We start from the raw sequence: 26926 nt of genomic DNA, 5'->3' as shown, positions 1-26926 counted from the left end.
CATTTAAAAAAAAAAAAAACTTGGGGAAAAGTGTCCACTTATCTTTTAGAAGCAGTTAATATGCCAAGCTTGATATCCTCAACTTGAGTTGCACTATTATTGATATTGAATTTGCTTTGTTCTCGCTCCTTAGCATACGGATTTTAATCAAAGTGGCATGACAGAAAGAAAAAAATAGCAATTTAATGTGCTAACTATGCTCAAAGTTTCACTTCAAACTGTGCAGCCGTATTTTATTCCCGTGAATAGTTGAAATGCCCGTTCTTCACACAAAGTGAATAAGATTTATGCAATAAAATACATTTGAAGGTAAAGAAACGAGTGGAATAAATAAAAAAAAAAGAATGAGTAACGCCGACTCTCAGTATCATGTAATATATAAATAACGAAGAGAAACACCTTCGGCATTATCCCTTTCAATATGAATAAAAACCAAAGAGCCTCGCCTTTGGCGCTTCCAGTGTCAGTTCTGGTCCTTCTGACGTGTCCCCTCTCTCCTATTGGGCTCAAATATCATTGAGATTGTCACTAATTAGGTTATAGCAACCCCGAAAATTATGGATTCAACACTAATATCGATCATTTTGAACTTTTTTTTTCACGCTCCCCCAACCTCCATGACGAGAAAGGTAAAGTTGAACTTGAACAGCGGCGGGAGTGTTACTATTCACCTCAGCTACCCCGAAAACCCCGGATTACACACTAATATTGGTATTTTTAAAAAATCATTTTTCTGTCTGCCCTTCCCACTCCGCTTAGAAGTGCTAAAAGCGTCTTGCACCCACTGGAGCCTGCACTTAGACTTAAACGGAATCGGGATTACACCAATTAATTTAGCGATGCTGAAAACTAATGATTCTACACTAATATCGGCCGTTTTCGATAATTTTATATGTCGCCATTTTCCCTCCTCCGGGTGCTAATGAGGACCTAAACAGCATCTGGAGTATCACTATTTATCTCAGTAACCCCGAAAACTATGGATTCGACATTAATATCGGTCGTTTTCGATCATTTTTATGTCTCCTCTTCGCCTGCGTTAATGAACTATCACTGAGTCTGCTGTAAAGAAAAAAATTACATTCCTTTTACATTCTGAAATGCAACTGTAAATATGTTTTTACTCACATGGTTTGCATTGTCTTGTCTGTCTATCGAAAGTTGACATTTCTTGCCTGCTTTTGCTCCGACTCAGGTAGTGCCTTGGAATCTGTCTGTGATGTGCAGAATTTTGTAGAGTTCTTGATGGGAAGAGGGAGACTTGTTGCTCGTTGTTCTTTCTTTAGTTGATGTGCGCTCACCACTGGAAGGGAAGGTGGCTCAGTGGTAGAGTGTTTACCTCTGGTACATGGCATTCCTGGTTCGATCTCCAGCCAACTAAGTTTGTGGTGGACAATATCGTCTTCGTCCGTGGGTTTTCTCGGCGTACTCTTGTTTCCTCCCATATTCTCATTCCATCGATTATATCATCATCATTTACCTACCTTAATCATCCGTCTCCCTTAGCCTAAAGTACATGATCATGGGACGTTAAACTAAAAGATTTCTTTATACCACTAGAAGGGGGGGGGGGTGCGGAGAGCAGGTTGTTGGTCGTCAAGTGAAACTGCTTCAGTTATTTCAGAGGTTGTCAAATTTCCACTTTGAGGAGAGGAAGAGCAGCATTAATCCTGAGAATTCGAAGCAACTACAAGCTCACATGGTTAATTATCAGCATGAACAACATTGTTTTTGCTTATACCTGAATTATCATTCTCAAGGTCTCAAACGATGTATTTCTTTCCATCAATGTTTAAGTATTTGTGTTGCAAACTTGCTCTGTGTCCTTGTTATCTTGCTGCGATGAGATGTTTTTGAAGCCTGTATCACTGTTTCTCACTTCGTAATTATAATCTTGATTGACACAGAAAGCGATTCCTTTTAATTTATTACTGTTTCTAAAAAAAAAATTCTTTCGTTGTATCACATAAAAACTTGCACACTATTGGCCTTGGTTTACCGGAACATGGTCTTCCGGTCCGCGCCCTTATTATACAAGGTGCACTCCGATTATAACACATCCATCCATTTTTTTTCTCAGAACTGGTAACAGATAGAAACGTGTTGTTTCAAAATACTTAATCACTCGTTGTCAATGCGCGACAGAGATGGCAACACCATACGACACACAGAACTAGCGGTAGCGGAGAGAGAGAGAACTGTTTTTGACACGATACTAGTACAATGGCGATGCTTTCATTACAAAAACGGCGTGTAATCATTCGTTTTCTCCCTTTACGTGGTGTGTCACCGCTTGAAATATATCGCCAGTTGAGTGAGACATGTATGATGATGGTGTCATGGATATATCTAATGTGGTTCGTGGATGCGATAGTTCAAAGAAGGCAGAAGGTCGTGTGACAACAAACCAAGACAATCTCGGCCTCGCATAAGCCGGTCTGACATGATCGAACGAGTGAAGAAAGTTATTTTGGAGGATCGCCAAATGAGTATGAAACACACCGTCTCCAAAGTTGAAATTTCCGTGGGATTTGTGCACACTGACATCAGATCGACTTATGCGAGGCCGAGATTGTTTTGGTTTGTTGTCACAAGACGTTCTGCCTTCTTTGAACTATCGCACCCACGAACACACATTAGACACATAAATGACACCATGACACCATGTTTCAACTGGCGATGACTTTTAAGCGATGTCACACCACACAAATGGTGAAAACGACGGGATTGGAAGTATCAGAAACGGTAAACACTCATTATTCTCACCGCTGCTGCTAGAGTTCTATGTGCCGTACGATGTTATCATTTCTGTCACGTACTGGCAACGAGTACTTGCTTATCTTAAAACAAACAGAACGTTTCTATTAGCAGGCCTGAGAAAAAAATGGAATTGTTATAACTTGAATGCGTCTCGTAGAGTCCGGTGGCAGCGTAAAACGTAGGTTATTTTCGATTAAATTTTTCACTATCACAGCCGAGTCGTCCCATGTTTCACGTTCTTTTTCTGGTATTCCATGGAGAGCAAGATTCTGCTGTCTGGATCTGTTTTCTAGGTCATCAATATGGTCCTCGAAATATCTATGTAATATTAAAGTGCGTTTACAACTTTTTTTAAGTGTTCGTGCTCCACTTCTTTATTTTCAAATCATTCAACAAGTTTGTTCACAGTGTGAGAGAGTTGTTTTAACTCGTTCATGATTACATCATTGGAAGCTTTTACTTAGAGCATTGCCTGTTTCAGTTCCGCAATTTCAGACTGGTTGTTGATTCATCTTCAGGAGGGCCCGAGTTTTGTTGAACACCATTTATAATTAGTAAAGTAAGAATAACAGTTCCAAATGCAGAATAGTATACATTGTCACCAGAAGCACTTTCACTACCAGCACTTTTCACACGGAAGGGGACATGGAAGCTACCTATGGCCACTTGTCTTGTTCCACTGAGTTGCCCATCTCGTTCCGCTTCACACCTCACTGGACTCAAACATAAACACGTCTTACCTCGTAAAACCTCACGTCAACCTCTAATGACATACAATTCTACCATTCTCTGTCCCTCACGGTGTGTGTGGTTATTATTATTATTATTATTATTATTATTATTATTATTATTATTATTATTATTATTATTATTATTTTATTCACTTACTAGCCTTCGGCTAGCTGCTAGGAACTTCGCCCCAAGATTCCCGCATTTGCTCGATGTATCGCATCCCACCTCATATTTCAGATCTTGCTTCCTTTCTTCGCACGGAAAGAATATGTTTATCGTATTATTCTGTGTGGGAAAAAATTAACTCCTTTCTCTCTTAAAACAAGCATTTCAATCAAAGTGAAATTATAACGTTAAAAACTCATGTCAGCTCAAGTGCTAACTGTTCAACAATTCATTTTAAATGCTTTGTCCGTTTTTCCGTGATGATGTGATTGATAACCTCGAAGTCATATATACATGTAGAGGAAAAAAAATAGAAATTGCCCTGTTTCTCTAGTTAAAACCGAAGTTTCCGGAAAATCTGTGGAATATTATACTTGTTTTGAATAAGGACTTTATATACCCCAAGTTCCCTGTCTCTAATCTTAAGGGATTCTGAGATATGACCATATTAAAACGACTGCAACTCCCATTCCTTTTCCTTATCACCTTTCTTTTCCTTCTAAGGAAAAACATTACAAAAACCCTCAAACACGCTTTTAATTATTTTAAATTAAAGCCTAAATACCAAATTTCATGCGTCTAACCTTAAAGAGATTTCGGGATATAGCCATCCTATTATAACTGCAGCCCCACCCTTTTTATTTCTCTTCTAAAGGAAACATTTTTAAAAAAAGCTGAAACAAGACCCTTAATTATTTTAAATTAAAAGCCTAAACAACAATCTTCGTGTCCCTAACCTTAAGAGATTTAGAGATATAGTCATTTTATTTTAACAATTACAACTTCCATTCTTTTTTCCTCCCTTGTAAAGAAACTATCAAAAAACGCTAAAAGAGGTCTTTAATTATTTTAAATAAAAAGTCTAAATATCAAATTCCATGTACCTAACCTTAAGTCTTCATCCCGGCGAAATTAAAATACCACTAATTTTACAGTAATTATGTGATATCTTCAAATAGATAAAAGATAATTGAAATATGGAACAAGAGCGCCCTAGACAATATTATTTTGCGTGAGGTACCGTTATCACAAGTCACTTAGTGGCTTTCCGTTTTCAGCTGTTTAGAAACGCGAAAATAAATGCCCATTTTCAAAATGACTCGAAATCGAAATACGTGGCTTGGTTAATTAAGTTTAAAACTAACACTATTTTTTTTTATTTTGCTTAAATGCGATAAATGAGCCTGGGCCATTTACTTATATATGGCGCGCGGGAGGGACGATTATCTTCAACGAAAATTATCAGAACCCTGAAATCCTGATGAGTCCAAACTTTAAGAATAAGTTTTTTGGTTATTATTTTTTTGACATTAGTTCCAGAGAAGATATTAAGATTTATTTAAACTTTATAGAAATGTAGATGGGCTATTTAAAATCAATGGCCTATTTTGAACAAATGAGCTATGTTATACGTTTGGGATTTTTTGACAATATTTTTACAACATAATATCAAACATAATACATTATTTTAATATAAGTTTATGTGAGTGACATACTATTTAACTTTTATTTTTGTTCAGTTTGTGTGACTCGTGCCGTAATATTTTAAACTAAACATTTTTGTTACTCATTATCAAATAAATTCACTTTTTAATACAAGTTTATATAAAATAAAATACGAAATTTAACAACTATATATAGGTATGTGCATGTTTAGAGTTAAAGAACTTCCAAAGCATATTTTCTTAGATATCGTCATTAAATGATATTTTAAAATGTTTCATTCAGATGAATTACTTCATTATATTTATAAACATCACGTAACATACAAAATTACAATGACACAAAGAAATATGTATTTTTTTACAATTAAATAAAAATATTAGAACACACGACATTAAACATATTCGGCCTTATGCAGAGTCATTTTGATGTTTGATTAACGCCATACTACGGGGTTGACTAGCGGACGGTTATCAAAATTGTATTCAGTCTCTGATTAGGACGTAGTATTTGTCGAAGTTAATTACATGTGACTAATTAATCTAGAGCAGAAGCTAATCTTTTACCCACGGTTTAGCGTGCGACACAACATTTCGTATTTCGTATTTCATATATTTTCATTTTTAGAGACTATGCATGCGCTCATCTACTTTTCCGTAGTTGCCACATTTATTTTCCTCACCCGATGCATTTGAGTTATATAAGTTAATCATACCCAAATCGTCTTTTTAGTTGTACTCAAAGTAGACTCTGAATACCATAACGTGCACCTTCCTTAGTAAAGAGTTAGTATGCCTACTAACTAGACTGTGACTAAACTTCGATTAACGAATTCTCTCTGAATACCGCCCTTTATTATTAAAGTAGCATTTAATGATATAATTTGTCGAGATTTGATTTAGAAATTTCCGGCTTATTTGAGTTCTTGGCAAAATTTTTACAAATTAATAATTTAGTTGTGCTATTCTTTGACCTTGCTAAATTTGAAGATACCAACCCACATTAAAATCATTTAGTTTCCAACACCGAGATGAGGGTGAAGGACAGAATGAAAGGTTAAAAATTTAAAATAATAAAGATGGGGGTATTAAGAAAATTGCTTGCTTTGAGCTTTAACTAAAATATTTTTACCCAAAAAGTACGGGAGGGAACCTCATCTTCATGCCTTAGCATACAGCTTAACTGGTTTTTTCCATTACTTAGGAAAAGAATATTAACGGCCATCTGGATATCGCATCGCTGATCACAGATGCCTGCTTGAATAACACTCTTTTAAACTTTTATACGGTAAAAAGAAATCTGAACTTTTTAATAATTTTCAAAAATTTTACACATAGCTGAGGTCAATTTTTAAAAATTTACACAGTCCGGCTTCTATACATTTTTTCAGTATTACCCCTACCTTTGGTTTCTCAAGGACAACAGGATTTTAAATTTTGTTGCCAAACAATTAACATTCCCTCGTAATTGTTTTTTTTACTGCTATCGATTAATTTGATAAACATTAACTTCACACGTGCATTTGACTTTTCATTGTTAACAATGGCAACACTACATTGTATACTGGCAGATATTTTAGCTTTCAACTTATTAAATTCTTTCACCATGTTGCGATTTCGCCATATTTTGTAATTTCGTTCACTGTATTTCTTCCTTTTCAAATTTTTGTTGCACGAATTTTTCTGTCTGATTTTGAATGAAACACTGGATTCACTTTTTTGATCAAACTGGTTTTTCATTTTCCCTGCATGATTACACGTTGGTAATGTAACATCATGTTTGGACAACCTAGCACAAGTTTGTTTGACTAACCTAACTTTGACTTTCCTGTTACATTTATTTTGAATTTTCAATCGTTCGCTACATGTCTTTTTTTACCTGATTATTAAATCTTTTACGGGAACTTTCGTTATTTTTAACACTAATTTTAATGTGTGGTCTCCATCTGCATTTGCTGTTGACTTTTTGAACAAATTACGACGCTTACTAAATTTTCATTTAATTTCTTTTTCAGTTACCGTTTCTGACTGTTTTTTTACAACGGTTGGATTTACTTTTTCATTAATACTTGCTACCATGTGACCGCATTTGCGCTAACATTGGCTTTTCTTAGAAATTTTACGAATAACTTTTTGAATTTTTTTAAAAGATCGCAAAATTCTGTGCGTGCTTCTTATTTTTCGTTTCAGTTTACACAACTTTTGTTTCTTACAGTGTCTGTGCTTACCATGCAATGACCAATACATCCTAACAAATTTATTCAGTGTGTATTCCAGCCTTCAAAAACTATGTTGACATATTTCGATTTCCTTGTGCCATACATTTTCAACATTGTTATCATTAAACATACGTGTGCCTGAACTGATTTTATCATTCATTGCACTTACTTGGGTACATACAAATTAATAAAAGATTATGCGCTCGATTTTCGTAACACATACATTGATTACTGCCAACTTACAACTGTTACCGCTGTTTTGCCTATTGTCTATCTGAACCATAACTATATTCACGAAATACAAACAAATGTCATTACTTAGAATACATGCTAACCTATCTGTTTGTGACGTGCTTAGGGCGCATTCTAGCTTCATTAAATTCAAAATGTGACTAATAAGTAAAGAGCGCAAGTTCCAGCCTTTATTACATAATATTACTACATTAGCACAATTGCACGCACAAAACCTATCAGTGCACCTATTACCATGACATGACAAAGACTTCGTTTTCAACACATCGATTTGCTGTTTAAACTTCGAATGGAGTTTAGGCATACATGACGTAACAGTTTTATGACTGAACTTTTACTTTTCTCTGACACTGACTGAATATTCATTTCTTTAACAATGCAAGCGCTAACAACGATTGAATCATGTGCAACTTTTTGGCACCCTTGTTCTACATTTACAAAACTAAAATTTTCAACTGGGTCTTTAATCTTTACTTGAACTATATATTCATCGACGGACACATTCTCAATCTGCTCATAGTTAAAATCGACATGTTTAATTTTACCCTGTTTTACTTTGATGGCTGCCGCGCGTGTGACTTTGGGTATATTTACTTTACATTGCTCTACACACTGTTTTGGCACTACCTTGACCGTCGCCTTTTCAAATGCTGAAGTTCTAAACCTAAATGGAAGCAAATATTTACATTTAACGTACTCTGAGGTTTGCGGAACGTAATTTCTCTTTAGCTTTATCTTTTTGCTTACCCTTGTTCCCAATCCTTTTACATTTTAATGTGTCTACAGAACTGTTTTCCTGGCCTACAATTTTACTTTCATTTACATTACATGGGCTACTATTTACTGTGTAACTAATACTTACTTTTATTACTACTTTTGGCGTGAACTCGTAGATGCATTTGGTAAATTTGCCGGGATAAGGGATTTCTTTTTACGCCCAACTTTAATCTTTTCCAAATATACTTCCTATTTATCTTCAATGTAGTCTAACGAAACAGGTTTTTGCTCATAAATACATTTCTTTCAATTTTTCGGAAATTTTCAGTCTTACTGATTTCAAACATCTTTGACCTGATTTCATTTTCGATTTTACTTCTATATTCTACATTTCGATTTAAAATACTTCCTCCAAGTCCTTATATAGCTTTTCTCCGATACATACAAGTTTCATCGTGAATACCTAACGAATTTAGGACATCATCTAATAGAAAAGGATGCCTTTTCCATTTAAATACATTTTCTGCCATTAAATATTTCGTTTCTTTCCGAATTTCTTGCATTTCTCACAACACCTTTTTGCGTTTGCTTACTTTTTAAATTTAATGACATTTTGAACTATATTATTAAATTTAAAAACATTTATCTAAAAAAATTCAAAATTTTATATTCAAAATACTGTAATGGCAACGAGTCACTTTTACGTTTCACAATCACGTCTCGAAATCATTAATCATTAATTTTAAAATTTACGGTTCGGAGATTGTCCCTGTTCGGGCGCCATTTTTGTAATGTGATTGTTTTTTTATTATTTTTTCGTGTCCCTGTTTGGGAATAGCCATTTTTATAACATGATAGTTTTTATTTTTTGTGTCCCTGTTTGGGAATAGCCATTTTTGTAACCCATTTAGGTTTTGATTTTTGTATGTTTTTGTTTGAGAAGACATTTTTATAACGCGAAAGGTTGGGTTTCACGTTATTTTTTTAGTTCGTTCCAGTTTGGGACGTTAATTTAGAAGATTGCAGTGGTTACAATAAAAAATTAACTAAAAGGTTTCATATTTATTTTTGTACCAACCAGGTTAAATAAACATTATACCTTCAATTATTCATTCAATTATTTTTAAAAAATTGGTCCACCAAGTCTATATACCTACAGCAGCCCTGGCCACGGCGAGCAGATAGTGGAAACTCTTCTCGTGAACGCTCACGAGCATTCTATGAGCAAATACCATTGTTCGTGCTTCGTGAATCTTCGGGTTTTGTCCTTAGAGGAGCGGAAGTGTTGTCAACCTTGGCGGTAATCACTAGCTTACCAAATAAAAAAAGTATGTATGGTAACTGATTGCCATTTAGTGTATAGTGTTTTTTACAATGTGGTAACCGTTAACTATAGACAACACAAACTGGTAACAGCAATCAAATGATAAACTATGTACGTTCCTTTTCTTCTTTTTTCTTTCCTTTTGTTAAAGAAGGATGTGGTGGAACCAAACCATCGCTTACATTTATAAAAATTTGCCAGTTTGCCCAATGGAAAACCAGTTTTCAATATATATATATATATATATATATATATATATATATATATATATATATATATATATATATATATATATATATACAGTGGCGTATTTAGGGGGGGGGCTTCCAGGCTTAAGCCCCCCCCGAAATCTTACTTACTATAGTAAAGTATATGAAATATCTTGCAGAATTTTCACATTTTCAGGCAAAGCGCCCCCCCCCCAAAGTTAGCAAAGCCCTCCCCGAAACAAAATCGTAAATACGCCACTGTATATATATATATATATATATATATATATATATATATATATATATATATATATATATATATATATATATATTATCAAGTTCTTAATCCGAGTGTGGGTATGTTGTTTCGCTTTATAGGAAAAGAGATAATCTGTTGATACGAAAAAAAAATACTGTAGCACTTGCTTGTAATTATCTAAGTATTATCTCCAGAAAATTAGCTTATGCATGTATGTGTGTACGAATAGGCTTAGCAAGGGGTTGGTTGTGGAGATTAGAAGCCACTATTACACTATCAATAGGAAGAATAGTATTTCTTACTCCACTTTTAAAGTGGGGCCGCGGTGGCTCAGTGGTAGAACGTTCACATCTGGTGCTTGGGGTCCCGGGTTCGATCCCAGCCCCCGCCAAGTAAACTTTGCGGTGGACAAACACCGTGTGCGTGGGTTTTCTCGCGGTTCTCCCATTTCCTCCCACTTTCTTCATTCTATCATTTCATTCATTACTCATCATCACCGTCTCCTTTAGCCTAACCGGTATAATCGTGGGACGTAAAACCCAAATATTTCATTTCATTTTTTCCACTTTTAATGTTACTTTGATCGCAAAGAATCAAACAAAATATTAAGAGAGCCACAGAGATTTTCCATTTTTAAGAGTGACCATTAGTGGGTACCATTAGTTTTTTTTTTTTTTTTTTTCAACAAGGAGTGTCTTTTTAATAAGGAAAAATATATTGTCCCTGGCTGGTTGCTTGCCGGTAGCTTGTTAAAAGTGAAAAAGAATGTTAAATCATATCAACGACTGAAGCTACACGCTTGTCTTTCTTCGATAGTTACTGACTGGTTTTGAAAGTCACGATGTTGTAGGCCTACTGTAACAGCGTAAACTCGGAAGGGAACGTTCCAACTGAATGATACGAACAATTATTCCCAATGTCTTGAACATGAAACGTGGATTGCACGGATAACGCTTAAAGTGGGCTGGATTGCACTGGAATTTCCTTCCGGCAAATTAGTGTTTGGTCGGAACTCAGTTCTTCTGTGTAATTGTCTCTTAACAACATTTGAACATTTCTTTTAGATAATAATATCTAACTAACTCTATGGCCTATGGAACCCGAAGGTTCAATGCGGCGTTTACAACATGTTTTCACTAACTTCTGTCCTTAGCCAACTGGATCCAGTTTCTACTCTGTACTCTTATTTCTGCAAGATCCATCTTAATATTGTCTTCCCATCTACGTCTAGGTCTTCCTAGTGGTCTTCTTCCAATTGGGTTTTCAGTTAAAATTATGAAAGCGTTTCTAATTTCTTCCATTCTGGCTACACGGAATGGCCACCCGAGCCTTCTACACTTAATGACTCTAACAATGTTAAGTGAGCGGTATAAACTATGCAATTCCTCGTTATGAATTTCCTCCAATCCCCATTTTCATCCGTCTTTGGTCCGAATACTACTACTACTACTACTACTACTACTACTACTAATAATAATAATAATAATAATAATAATAATAATAATAATAATAATACGCATTATTATTATTATTATTATTATTATTATTATTATTATTATTATTATTATTATTATTATTATTATTATTTTCAACCTCCCGTCGTTCTGCTATCAATCTAGCAACGAAAGGCGTTCACAACTTAGCAAACGTGAAGCGAGTGACAAGTTACAGACCGAGTGCTAATGTAATACAATGTCACGAATTGTGTAAGCAAGCTAAAAAAGGCCTGAAACAATTCGTTTCCGATTTTTGCAGTCGTTTTTACGTCTGTAAGCTGACATGTTTAATATTAGTTTCTTTCTTTCTTTCTTTCTTTTTCATTTGTTAGTTACTTCAACGCTAACTGTAACCTCTATCATGCGTCTTCCTCGATCAAAAAACGTACCAATTTTATTTCCTGCAGTGTTTTCGCGACACTGCTTTCGAAATGGGGAGGGGGAGAGCACACCTGCACATTTCACGCTTGCGTCTGCTCAATGCTTCAACATCGTGCGAATTTGTGACCAGGCTTGGCCGTAGGTTTTTTACCATCATGTGTGGTTGGCAACACTTATCGGATGCAGTGGAAGGGGCGGAGCTACCAACACCTGTGCTCACCTGTTCTTATCACCGCTCGTTGCCGCTCACGCTTCGGCTCCGGGAGCCAATTCATGGGCAGGCCTGACCTACAGCATATAGACTTTTGGAGTCGAACCACTATATTATTATTAATGCTTTTGATTATGTGATTTTAAAGGAAATAAATTATGAGAGCGTTAGTATAAAGGATAATTATTTAATTGTTATTTAGACATGCATATTTATATTTTTAATTAACATATATTTATTTGAAAAGATATTGCATTTTTATTTAATTAAATATTTGAAAAAATGAAATGAAATCTTTAAGTTTTACGTCCCACGGTTATGCCGGTTAGGCTAAAGGAGACGGTGATGATGAGAGATGAGTGAAATGGTGGAATGAAGAAAGTCGGAGGAAACGGGAGAACCCCGACAAAACCCACGAGCACGGTGTTTGTCCACCACAAAGTTCACTTGGCGGGAGCAGGGTTTGAACCCAGGACCGCAAGCACCAGAGGTGAACGCTCTACCACTGAGCCACCGCACCCCCCTAAATATTTAAATATACAGGGAATTGCAATATATTTTTGTAAGCTTTGATTAACATACTTGTAGCAACATAATAAAGTACTTACGTGCTTATATTACAACACAAAATATGGTTTACGGATATTGCCATTATTGTATTTTTATTAAGCCATTCTTTGGAATAATTATAATAAAAAAATGATAAAATATTTCGTTGAAGAGCCGGATTATTTATTTACTGACAATTATAATATAAACGAGCACTTTATTTTACTTTATTTTTACTTATAACACTTCACTTTTTTACACACTAATAAGGTATTGGGAAGAGAGGGGGAGAGTTTTTTATGAATATTTTTGCTTTGTAGATAAAATTTTGGGATGCAGCATATTTTAATTAATGATGATACGATAAGTTTTTTTCCTTATGGTTTTACAACGTTATGGCTTAATGTCCGCAAGCTGAAGTTGGTGATACTGGCTTCTGTCAGTTATTTGAATATGATTACTTTATAATAATAACTGTAATTTTACTTTTTAATATTTTTGCGTAACACCTTATTAAAGAAAACACAAGGGAGCTCTAATACAGTCTATCATGTGTCGCATAAGAGACACTAATTAAAGAAAGCTTCTATCGCCGCTTATACTGTTATGACATTTGCTAGATGAAACCAGATGGAACTATTAAAAAAAAAAAAAAAAAAAAAAAAAAAAAAAGCTCAAGACGTGAATCAACCTGAACTACTTTGTACCCAGTGATGATTTTAGTAGATTTTTCCCGGAAAGGGGGGAGGGCAAAAATACTTATAACCAACATTGAGTACGATCGGAAATATGGATCCGGAGAGCGGAAATCCCCCCCCCCCGGCCAGACCTGAAATCATCACTGTTCACACCGGAACGGGAAGTTATGCAAAGCGTCGTGACACACGCACGTCACTACAATGAAAATTAAACTTCTCTCATATCATCATTCTAATAAACGGTCCACTAAAGTGAGCTCATTTTTAGGCGATAGATTACGAAATAACGAAATATTATACCTTCGTATTTGACACATAATTACATTACTAATATTTATTATAGTTTTATATTAGTTTGCGTATCTGTGTGGAATTTCCCTTTCATTCCTCCATTAGCCAAATACTTATTCTCATTAATTTTTCTTATTGTTTCTTTGTGTATGTTTATATTTCAAAACTCATGTCCAACAGAAGCACTCACCTTACTTTTTGACGATTTGTACTTACAGGAATGCTTATATCCTGGCTTTGGATGCTACTACTGGGATATGCTGCAGCAGACACTGAAATATTACCGTGGAGTGACCCAAAACCTGACACAGGAGTCCCAGATGATGAAAACACAACGCTTCCAGATCTCATCAAAACATGCAAAGAACAATCCACAGGTTCATCGTCCATTTCACCACTTTGTCAACTAATAGAGAACGTCGTACAATCTTCAGAAGATACATCACTATCGCTTCACGAAGAGCCCAAGACAGTGCAGCAAGTAACAACATCCTGTTCAAATGATGATGGTGACGATGATGAAGATAACAATGAAAACTATAATGAGGCAAGTGAGAACGATGATGCTGACAAAAGGCCTATTCGTGCTTTTTCAAACTGGGGTGGCAAACGTGGATCTTCATTCTCAAGTTGGGGTGGAAAACGAGGGTCAGCTTTTTCTAATTGGGGTGGCAAACGTGGATCGTTTTCAAGCTGGGGAGGAAAACGCACACCATTTTCTACCTGGGGTGGAAAACGTAATACAGCGTTTAACAGTTGGGGAGGCAAAAGAGCAGGATTTTCTAGTTGGGGTGGCAAACGTAATTTCATTCCTATTTTTCCTTCTAAACGTGAAGGTGGACCAGGTTTCTCAAGTTGGGGTGGAAAGCGAGACGGGTCAACTTTTTCTAGTTGGGGAGGAAAACGGAATCCTGAACAGAATGATGTCCAATCAACGCCACTCTATGAGCTGCTAAATGAGGAAAACGAAGACACATCTGAAAATGAAAGCTCTGAAGAAGTTCGACGCAAGCGAAGCTTGTTAATACCAGCTGATCTTGTTTTAAGCAAATATTTCAACAGAGGTTTAGATAAAAACTGTGACGATATCACTAACTGGCCATCAACTAAACGTGCTACTATCGGTTGGAATGGTTCAAGAAGGTCTATTCCTACACAACAGAGAACAAAACAACAGGATAAGTCCACAGGAATACAGTTTTTCCCCTGGGGTGGAAAACGCTGATGCACTTATCTAGTTATCAGGTAAAATAAAAAGGCAAACTTAATTTTTGTTTTTGAAAAAAAAATTAATATTTAACATAATAATTATCACTCCCAAGTTTATTTTGTTTAAAGCAAAGCTTCTTTTACAAAAACAATCGGTTCATGGTCTTACAAGATACAACAGTGTAAGACTTATTGTATATGTATTTAAATTCATGAAGCAATAAGAAGTTCATGGAATTGTTCATATATATATATTAAACATTGCTAATTCTCGAAAAAGTTGCTTTTCATAAAAAAAAAACTGATTAAGATACAAATCTATTAAATATTTATTTGATCAAAAAATATCAGTAATACATTTGACAGAGTACATGTACTGATTACGACACATTGTAACTCCTGTAAAATTAACCAATACCTTATATAAGTGTAATTCATTCGTACTTTTACTTTCAAAACTTTGAGTCTTTCTATTTATAACTTATGTAACAATAATCAACAAATAAAATATCATACATAAAAGTGCTAATAAATAACTTTTTAATAACATTCTCATTGACTTATTCACCAAGTGTTGTTGATACTTCTCTTAACCTATCTCTAGTTATTCTTCATTATTTGGAAAATATTCGATACACAATCTTATTACGAAGGTGCTTGTACGAGTTCTAACATTAATATCGACAAGCAGTTTTATATTAAATGGCAAAATATTTATGTTTTATACCATTTCATCTATTAATAGTAACAGTGATAATAATAATATTTACTTTTATCATAATTGGAAAGATGGAGAAGTCGAAACATTCAACTCTTTTAGCAATTTGGTAGAAAAGAATGTTAATAAGTAGGAGATAAAATGATTCAAAATTCTGACCATAAACTTAGTATGAACATTCCTTCTAGAGATTAATAAAAAAAAAATGAAAAAAGAAAAGAAAGAAAGAAAAAAAGAGTGAGACAGCCAAAACAAACAAAAGGAAACACGTCTGTTTTAGAAGTTTTATATTTGCTTAGCTGCTGAAAATGGCATTCGTGGATATGGCATTAGTACACGAACGACAGTTAAGAAACATTATGCAAGTTCAAACTCTCAACAAATCTACTCAAATCCGCTGAAGTAAAGTCGTCTGTTTATTTCAAGAGTGACGTAACTCAATATTCCTAACTTTTCAGAAGAAGCGTTTGAAAGTTTCGAAACGCGATGAAAACAAATGGGCGCAAGAACGACACAAAGTGCTCTCTAGCGCCCAGTTTTGGAAGCACATCTGTGAAATTTTTACTAGAGATAGACATCAAGATTAACTTTCATTTTCTGCCCGTAAGGCGAAGGGCGATTTTCAATAAGGGCGATTTTTGAGTTATGTCATTCTTGAAATAAACAGGCGAAATAATGTCGAAGCTTCAAGAACAGCGATCCAAGCCGAGAGAATAAGCCTTGGTCTGCAAAACAACAACCACTGCTAGCCAAGCTCCACTCAACTTTTGTTTTAGAAATCAATCTGCTACTACTACTCGCAGGAAGACTACGAAACGTTGCACTTCATTCACGCTGATACTATCGACAACAACACAAGCCAATAATCTTATTCACCTAATATACTGTTTACTGGAATTGCAGAATCGTCAACAATTACTCTTCTGTAGATTGGAATTCCATCAACATTGTAAGAAATTATTTTATTATCGATTCGGAGACAACTATTTACTCATAAAAAATCCAAATGTCGCTTGAATGAATTAAGATGCCCAAATGAACAGCAATATTTCCAAAGCAATACGATCACCTCAGTAACAATGAATCATATTCGACAGAAAATTAAATCTAATATTTAACAGAATTCAAGTCATCGGACAATTGAAAAACTTCGAGGCTAATTTGAAAATAAAACAAAAATAGTGATATTTGACAGGAAACAATTTTCTTAACCCTTTCAGCAGATATCCTCACAATTGTGAATTCTACTTTCAGTTGTCAAAAATGCCAATTAAAGGATTTTAGTACACAAATTAGGTACAAGCACATTTGTGAGTGTCTGAATGACAAGTTGTCAGGTACTGAATTACCATCCGTTGAATAAATTGGAAATCACAACGTTTAGTTTATAAGTAGTATGTTCTGCACTCACAATTGTGAGGGTATCTACTGAAAGGGTTAATATATGATCACCATAATTTTCTACAATTGCTTTCCAAGGTTTACAAGCTTGTGGATCTCATCGTCGCAGAAACTGCATAATTTTTTTGAAAAAAAAAAAAAAAAAAAAAAAAAAAAAAAAAAAGTCGTTACGTATTTTTTGACAGCTTCCACAGAATGAAATATCTTGCAATGCAAGACTCTAGTGAGTACTTAGAGATAAAAATAACTTATTTTCATTGCTCTTTGGTATCTTTTGTAAGACTTTCAAAGTTCGCTCGAGAGGATACTGAGCTGCCAGACTGGTAACTTCTTTCCTTTCCATGGAGTCCCGTTTCATTTAAGATAAGTACGGAAATTTGTCTTCGCTTCAGAAATTGTGTAAAATTGGCATCTTGAAAAGGTGTTTCACCTGTTTAATTTTCAGTACTATTTTTATTTTAAAACATATTCGAAATATAGTTGTACGCTTGTCTTATAAGGTAAGCATGACGAATGTTGTATGTTGCCATACAAGAGAAAATAAATGAGCTCATCTTAAGTCAACAATAAATCAATTTTTTAGATTCCACCTTGAGATAACCACTATATTTCGTATATATGAAACATACTACTCAGGCTTGAAGCAATGAAAAATCTTTCCACTGTTGGGTGTTGGAAGGAGAAAAAATTGGTGTCATATATTGTTGAACGAGAATGGTGCTTTGGATTTTAACTTAAACTGTAGGTTTACATCTCAAATAGGCTTCCTGATGAAAAAGAATGGTAAACTTCAACAACGAATTAGTAGTACACTAACACAGTTTTGTGAAATAATATCCACTTTATAACATATTTTTTAAGAGATCACTTTCACACAACTTTCAAAGCAAAGATTAAATTCAATTATTTCTCTTAAGGAAAGGGACTCCAGAGAAAGGAAGAAACTCACTTACATTGTTACCAGTCTAGACGCGCAGTAGAAGACTTCGAAAAAGTTGCCACAGACCAACAAAATTGTAAGGAAAAGTGTCTTCTTCCTTGATACACAGTACAGTCCTTTTATTTAAGTATTCTGGAGAGATCAAAACCGGTAAAAATTTTAAGGATCAAAGCCTGGAGAATTTCCCAGTTTTTTTAACTACTTCAATTTTCGCAATGTCACTCGTGCAACATGCGGTCTGGCGTTGTCATGGTGAATGATAACGCCTTATCGATTAACCAAAACCTGAATTTTTTTTTTTGGGGGGGTACGTTGACTCAATGGTAGAACGCTCACCTCTAGTGCTACGGGTCCTTGATTCAATCCCAGGCCAAATGAGTTTGTGATGGAAAACATTAAGTTCATGGGTTTTCTCAGGGTTATCGCGTTTCCTCCCGCATTCTCATTCTATCAATTATTTCACAATCATTCATTCTAATTAATCATTTATCTCCTTTGGTCTAAAGGGCATAATCGTAGATCGTAAACTAGAAATATAATTTTGGAAGTCTTTGTGAATTTCTTCATTAAGTTTGGGGAATTAATTGCTATAACGGTTTCTTCGCCAGATAGACGAAATGCGAAAGATTCCTTTGCAATCTTACAAAAGAGACATCAAAACCTTTCTGATGTAAAGTAGCTTTTGCTACAGTTTCTGCATTTTCATCTGCTTGTTTCTAATTTCGTTTTGATTGCATGTTATACAATATGGGATCTACTTTTTATCGCCTGTTACGAAACTATTCAAAAACAGTTCTCTTTCATGGCATGCGAGCAGAGAAATAACGGTAGGACGCAGTTCAGCTTATTCTTTTTTGTCAAACAATGAGGGACTCACTTTTGAGCTTACAAGCGAATCCATGTGTCTTTACATGGAGAAATGAAACTACTTGTTAATCTTCAGTGAAAGACCGTGGAGAGCGAGATGAATCGTCCAAGATAAAATCAGTAATTTGAAATCTGTGAAACAAATTTTTCACTGTTTTGAGAACAAAAGCATGGCTTCAAATACACGTTCCGAGTTTTAGTTATTTTTATTTATTTTCAGTTCCAGCAATCATTCCTTCCCGAAAATCATATAATAACATGACGTAAATGTAACGTTTCGCTCCATTTTAATAGGACTCTTTTATACATAAATCTACTTCACTAAACGGTGTCTGCCACTAAAATGATTTATTACCAAAGATCGGGTGTTTAGATACTAAAACCATGGAAAATAGGCATTTATAACTCAAGGAATAGGTAGTAAAATCACACAAAATGAGCATAAACATTCAATAACATACATGGACGGAAATTAAATTATATATATGTTCAAACATAGTAATTTCCTCGATGTTTAAATGTTGTTTGTAGATAATGTCTTTTAAACAAACAAAAAAAAATAAATAAATAAATAAATAAATTCTTTCCGTATACAGCTTAAAAGTAAGTTATCTACATCTTATCACTTCACACAGTGGTCCAAATTTTCTAAGTTCTCTACACACAGTAGTTTGAAGCAAGAAATTATTGGTCACTTACGTATGAATATGTAAATTATTAAATATATTTTAATTTAATACATTTTAGCAATCTATTGCACGGAATAATTAATTGAAATTGAAATAAAACAAGATATTCTTCTTAACTTCTGAATTATAATATTAAATTATATGTTTGATCGAAGAACATATTGTGAGAAATCTAAAACAATCTTACTTTCAGGAATATAATCGGGACCCTTGAGCAATTTAGTTCGTCAATAGTTTTTCAATGTTAGTCGCAATAACTTGCTCACTCTTCTCGTGGCGAAACTGTTTCCATCTAATTTTGTGCAGAACTTAACCTTGACCTGAACGTAAGTATTTTAAAACTTCTTGGAACTGACAGAAATCTTTCTTCAAACAAGAGGGCTATGTAGTTAATTCCAATAAAGTACTAATTTTAAAGAAAATTCAAACAATAGGCATATAAGTAATAATTTAGGCAATATATAGCGACATAGGCAAAATAAATTTTGATAAAGTAGTTTGCCAGTGAACTTTATCATTTTATTCTTATCATATCTCTAACACTACGAAATATGTCTTTTGCCTAACATCCAGCCTCTACTCATCACACTACCACCTACTATCGATACACCATACATTCAGAATTAACCAGTGTTGCCTTAAAGCAATATTTCCACCAGTTAACGAAAATCGGACACGAATTTTTCCAATTATCTATTATTTAGCCATGCAGACTTCAGATAGATAAACATTATGAAAGTAGGTTTTTCAATGTTTCCTTTCCCTTCAATTTTATTTTACAGCTAATCATTTCATCAATACCGTCATTTATTTAATTTGTCACCGACAACTTCAGCGTTAAGAGCATATCTGTGGATTTCGGGAACGAAAAGAAATCTTAGTTTAACGTCCTATTGTAATGCTCTGTAGATTGAAGGAGACGAACTATTAGTGAAAGAGCATGATAGGCGAAACACGAATACAGGAAAAACGGGCACAGAAGAAGACAAAAGAAAACACGAGCACGATGCTATTCTTCACAAACTTCACGATCAAACTATGAACATTTCCCAGCACAAGTAAGCGCTCGTTCACTGACCCATAGTGCAGTGTTAAACCTAATCATTCATTGAAGCTATAGGGTCCATTCTCATAAGAAATGTAAATCTACCTTTGAACCTTAGAGTTTCATTCGTTTACTGAATCATTTCGGTCTTCATAGAGATCTTTGTCATTAGTTTCAGTTTCTACTGCGTTACTGGAAACCAATTTGCTTCATATTTGTTTAAGTGGTTATCTATACTTTTCTATAAAATACAAGTATACCACAGAGTATTCTGAAAAACGCTCAATTACAACACTAATTGTCACTAGCTTTTTTTAAAAAAATATTAGTACGCTGGCTAGTTTACGAGAATGTGTCGGTCCCAATTAACGTTTTGTTTCATATGTAGAAGTTCGCTAAGGATCTATAAAATAGTTAATTTGATTTCACCTATTAAATCAATTTTTCATTATAAATTCACTTAAATATAACGAGTGAAAACACTATAAACAAATTAGTTATATGTTGAATAAGTACCTTTATAATGTTATTTACGAATTATTCTTTTCGAAAATGTTCCTTCTTTTCCTTTTTTGTCTTTTTCCAGATATTGAGCTGCGATATTGAACAAATGACTCTCGAATTTCGTATGTAGACATTGTGAGGAGATGTAAGTTGTAATAATTTTCATAAGAGACTGACTAAAGACTTTTCACGATTAGAATCTCTTGATGGATGGTTGGTTTCTGATTCAAAGTATATCCCCCCCCCCCAAAAAAAAAAAATAGTAATAAACCTGTGAAGAATATGTATTGTTGGAAATAAAAAGAAGTTTTGCAAAATTATGTGTTCCATTTCTTCCTACGAGCTTTCAGGTACTCTACAGAAGAAACGGATCTCCAATAACACCTTAACAACACTGTTTAATTTAGGGAGAAAAAAATGGTTTTGATCTACACACACGGGGAAAATGAAACAGATGGGATTTTACAACACATTTGTTGATAACAAGAAAATCAATAAGAAATAATGTTCTCTAACCTTATGGCCAGGAATTTCAGAAAGATTAAGGAAGACAGGTAACGAATTCGGAATCAATTTTGCGGTAAAATCGGGAACGAGTTTTGAAAATACGTTGTCTACATACAAGAAATATTTCAGAGATAATTAGCTTCTTCAAGTATCTACGATATTTCTTGTGAGTGTACCGGATTCTATATACGAATGACAAGACAAATATTTCCAACAGAGTCAAACAACATACTAGAGACACTAGCAGCGAACAATCCACCATTTCGGGCTTATCTAAACATTGTCAGAAAACAGGACACAACATAGAAAAAACGAGTATTTTGCACTCTTGTTCCAACAACACCGAAAGGATGGGTTTCGTATCGTTTTTCATTAGAACTGAAGGCCCCAAACTCAATTTAGACAGAGGAAACCCACATCATAGATGAGACATCATAAATTACCAATATAAAGAAAGACAATATAATCTTACAGAACTTCCATCAAAGGATTTTGATCACAGAAGCCTTTTAGTCAGTATCTTCTCAAAATTATTACAACTTGGATCTGCTCCCAGTGTTTTCACACGGAGTTGGAGAATCACTTATTTAACTTTGCAGCTTATTGTGTCGAACATAACAAGAAAGGAAAGAAGTGATTATTTTTCAAAAGAACAATTGGTAGACAACATATGAAGGTATTTACTCAACATATAACAAATCTGTCTTGTGGATCATAGTATCATCACCCGTTATATATGGAAATTTATAGTGACAAATAAACTTTAACAGGTGAAACCAAACTAAATATTTTGCGAGTTTTTAGTGAACTTCTATATGTAAAAAGAAAAACAGGCAGATTCTTTTTAAACTAGGTGGTGGACTAATATTTTAAAAAATGTAGTGACGATTTAAAAGTGCCAATTAGTGATGTCATTAATACTACTCATAATACTCTGGGGTACATTTGTATTTTATACGAAAGAACACTTAACCACTTAAATACATGTGATGCAAATTGGCTTCTAGCAACGCACTAGAAACTGGTGGTTCCAAATTCCCGTGAATATCGAAATGATTCAGTAAATGAATGAAGGATAAGGGCAGGATTACTTTGTTCACAGCTCAGAAGTTCAGTTTATATAAGAATATACATTAGACATGCAGAAAAACCATCTTTTCTTTCTTTCTTTTCTCTTTTGGGGGAAAGGGACTTTTTAAAATGATTTTCTTATTCCACTGCCACTTTTGTTTTCCTCTAATGGACTTTACGAGATCGAAGAAGTATTTATACAACATACAGTACTTGTGAGTCCTCCTTCAATCCAGTCTTATTACCTTGACTGCTTTTAAAACTATGTAAAAACCTTTGTTTAACCGATTTACCATTAGGATGCAAAATCATCAGTCCAAGTGAGGAGTAGAGGAGACAGGACTATAGGGGAAAAAATCTTCAAATTGGAATGCTTCGACATAGAGAATTCATATATTTGAACATCCATAATTATTAAACAAGCTTTCCAATTATTTGGCAATTCCCTGACTTTTACAGGTATCCTACGTCACGATTTACACATTCCCAGGTCTACATATAGAGCCAATGTAAAGAAGCAAATATATTTTTCCGGACCAAAATATTCTCATCTACGACGATGTACATGTATATACAGTGTGTGTAGGCAGCGAAGTTTCGCAAAACTAACTAACTTACTTTATAAAATATTCCGTACCAAACATTCGAGGGAAAAAAGGAAAGAAATGGGTTCTGGAAAGTACAAAATGTCTACTTAAAATTTCCTGACTATTCCAGGACTTTTTAATACTACGCTGAATTCCCTGACTTAAAGGTTTTCCAAGATATCCGGGTCAATGGAAATCCTGTAAAACTATGTGGAATTTTGGATAGTAGTGCATGCTACGCTTCTATTTTGCTTACAAAGTTGCCAGATAATAATTAACTCTAGTTATTTTCTGTGCCTTCCAATTCCACTACTTCTCCAGTTAATTAACCCTTGTGTATTACCGTGAAAAATATAACGCAGGAAATGCCGTGGGGTCCTTTTGAGACTCAAAATAAAAATAGTAATTATTGGTGTTCTGCACAGAAATTTTTATACAGATACATTTCAAAATAATACTTTATTGCACTGCACTCCAACTCAGACTGTCACCTTTGACTCACTGACATCATCCAAAATAGAAAAGAAATACTTCATGACCTCTTCGCCAGATAACAGGTGCAACTACAACCCAGATGTCATCTTCTTGCGGTTGTTGCTGTAAGTAATGGGTTTTATCTCTTTGCTTTTCAAGTGTAGTTTCATTCCAATCCGATTATACTGGTGGCGGCCGCATTGGTTCAGTGGCAGAGCGCTCACCTCTGGTGCATATGGGGTCTTTGGTTCGATCACAGCTCGCGCCAAGTGAACTTTGTGGTGGACAAACACAGTGTGCGTGGATTTTCTCCGGGTACTTCCATTTCCTCCCACTTTCTTCATTTCACCATTTCATCCATTTCTCATCATCACCATCTCCTTTAGCCTAGCCGGCATAACCGTGGGACGTAAAGCTTAAAGATTTCATTTTTTACGATGATGAGTGGGCCGTAGAAGGTAACGCCTTCTCTGCGTCCATGAGCCAGAATTTACTTCTAGGTATATTTGGAGATGAGCATCAGGATTTTATTTATTTATTGCATTTAGCTCTTTGAAACTAACCACTTTGTTATTCACAAGTTGTTACAAAAACGTAAGCAGATTTCAAGATGTCTATTGCTTCAAGCTGTAATCTGAGGAAGAAAGAGACAAGGTGAGCACCCTCATGGCTAAGCGGTAAGCGTACATGCCTTTGATGTGGGAGATCCGAGTTCGATTCCTGGCGGGAGATCATGTGATTCAGATCCCACGTTAAGCTGCGGGTCCATGTGTCATATAGCCTCGCTGCTGAAAGGAACGCTAAATTGAACATCAACCAATTATCAAATCGAAAGAGATATGGTCACAAACAATGTAGTATTATGGACGAAAACTTCTTTTCTTACTATACAATAAACTTTATTATGTCAATAATGAAATAATTTTCCGGATCAATATATTAGTAATTTTTGCCAGCTGTGAAGCATTATATAAACTACTAATTTTGCTCATTTGGCCAAAAAAAAAAAAATCTGATTACTTACAGGGTGGGTATTACCTTGGGATCCTTTTACGACCCCAGTGGTAAAAAATGATTTATATCTAACAGCAAGACAATAGCAAATGATATTTTGTGTTCAATATATTAAACATACACAGGGGAGAAAATACACGAACAGACTTTTAAATACTCATTTCATTTAAGAGATGTGCTATATTAAATATCTCTGGGATCCCAAAAGGACTCCAAGAAATAAAAACTTGAAGTTTTACGTCCCACAGTTATGCCGGGTAGGCTAAAGGAGACAGTGATGATGAGAAATGAATGAAATGGTGGAATGAAGAAAGTGAGAGGAAACAGGAGAACCCCGAGAAAACCCACCAGCACAGTGTTTGTCCACCACAAAGTCCACACGGCGCGAGCTGGGATCGAACTAGGGGCCCCAAGCACCAGAGGTGAACGCTCTACCACTGAGCCACCGCGCCCCCTAAAAGGACCCCATTGTAGTACACAAGGATTAAAGAATGAAATGCATGTTTAATTACATAAGAATTGAGGTAATTAATTTTAGAACTTCTGACAATAGGGTCACTCATCCCCAGTAACATAATAATGGAAGAATTTTATTTCAAAAATATTAAGTGGGGAAACTCTCCCCATCGCCTCAGGCTTCGCACCCTCCTTTAGCACCTAAAGCATCTTACTAGCTGAAGTACGTTTATGCATATACTGTAAATGATAATTTCGTAGAACAAAATCTAAACTTCGCATTTCGGTACAGTAATTGTTAACAGTATTACACTATTCTAAAATACCATTTTTGTTGTTCAACATTACTCTAACATCTCTGCAAACAATTCGCTGGAACTAGAAAAACATTGTGTTCAACGATTTGGTCTTCTTTCTGTCCACCGAATAACCGATTTCATTTAATATCTAAAATTTTCATGATTGTTTTCTTTATTCACAATATAAATACTTTTTCTTGTGTTGTAATGTACAAAGAAAAATGTAACGCACTGTGACTTCCTGATTAAAATTGAAAGAAAGGGGCCTACAAATTCCCAGAGGAGTACGGTGACTCAGTGGCAGAACACTCATCTCCGTTGCATGGAGTCCTGCTTCGATCCCAGCTGCGTCAAGTAGGCTTTGTTGTGACCAAATATCGTGTGCATGGGTTTTTCCGTTTTCTCATACTTATTTTACCATTATTATCCATATCATTATTATTGTCTCTCTTACGTTAGTCTCAAAGCATAATCAAGAAACGTTATATTAAAAAAAAAAATCCCAAGCAAACAATCAACATTTTCCTGAGTCCTTGCATCTCTAGTAGAAACCACAGAAATAATACAATATAAATATTTAAATTGCATATAAGTTGAAAAGAATTTTACTAGTCTCTTACTGCCAAAGCCAAGCAGAGATATGAAAGTGTAAAAAATTCATGTAGAGTGAATCTTAGAACTTCGAATTGTCGAACCACACTAAATAAATAAATTTTGTAAAAAAATCTGTTATTCAGTTATAACAAGTCTAAACTTGCGCTAGTCGTAAAATCCTAATAATTATTAGAATTCGTTTACGCAGTGCAGCCCATAAGTCCCCTGACTAGGGCCATTGGAAGAAAAATAAGAAAGCGTATTTTTTCAGTCTTGTTTATTTAAAATAAGCTGCTTTAAAGTAATACACTTCTGAGCGCGTCTTATTAAATATGATTAAGATCATCCCCTAATATATATTCAACTAAATATCGTGACAAAGTAATTAAGAATACAAAATATTTGCCTTCAACATCTATTTGTCATTTGTCAAGTTACAGTAAAAAGAATAGGGTAACGATGAAGAACAGGGACTCGAGTACTTGCTAAATTTATAGGTGAAAGGTGTTATATTAGAGCGAAAGAATACTGCATAAGCAGTTAATTCATCCAGGTGACATACGTGTAGAGTAAGCAATAGTGAAGAAATCACGCAATGAATGATCAGTTCATCATATGGGAACCACTGTGCTCTGTAAAAGATGAATGTTTTTTATTGTTTTCTGTTCGGAAGTGTCCTTAATCTTAAAGTTTAAAACGTAAAGTGAGTTAATTCATAAAACAAGAGGAAGTCATCTGTAAACATATAAGTAGCGAGGGGATGTGTTCGTAGTAAGCAGGCGCGTCAGCGATGGTGAATATATATATAAACGAGTATAAAGTAAAAACACTTTATATAGCATAAAA

The 26926-nt window shown here is 34.7% G+C and overlaps 2 protein-coding genes across 2 annotated transcripts in view; one reads left to right on the top strand and one right to left on the bottom strand.

Moving 5' to 3' along the window:
* The window catches only part of LOC145668268 (uncharacterized), a 130839-nt gene extending 115228 nt beyond the window's left edge, over positions 1-15611 (top strand). The window contains exon 2 of the mRNA XM_081735971.1: positions 13924-15611. Coding sequence (XP_081592097.1) covers positions 13926-14930 — 1005 coding nt within the window. The 5' untranslated portion in view covers positions 13924-13925 and the 3' untranslated portion in view covers positions 14931-15611. The remainder of the gene's footprint in view (positions 1-13923) is intronic.
* The window catches only part of LOC145668269 (COMM domain-containing protein 4), a 323145-nt gene that overhangs the window by 290699 nt on the left and 5520 nt on the right, over positions 1-26926 (bottom strand). The gene's annotated exons all lie outside the window — the stretch shown is intronic.

This window comes from Thermobia domestica, chromosome 13 (genome assembly GCF_964235325.1).
Source record: "Thermobia domestica chromosome 13, izTheDome1.hap1.1, whole genome shotgun sequence".
NCBI classification, from domain to species: Eukaryota; Metazoa; Arthropoda; class Insecta; order Zygentoma; family Lepismatidae; genus Thermobia; species Thermobia domestica.
This window is presented reverse-complemented; position numbering and strand designations above follow the sequence as displayed.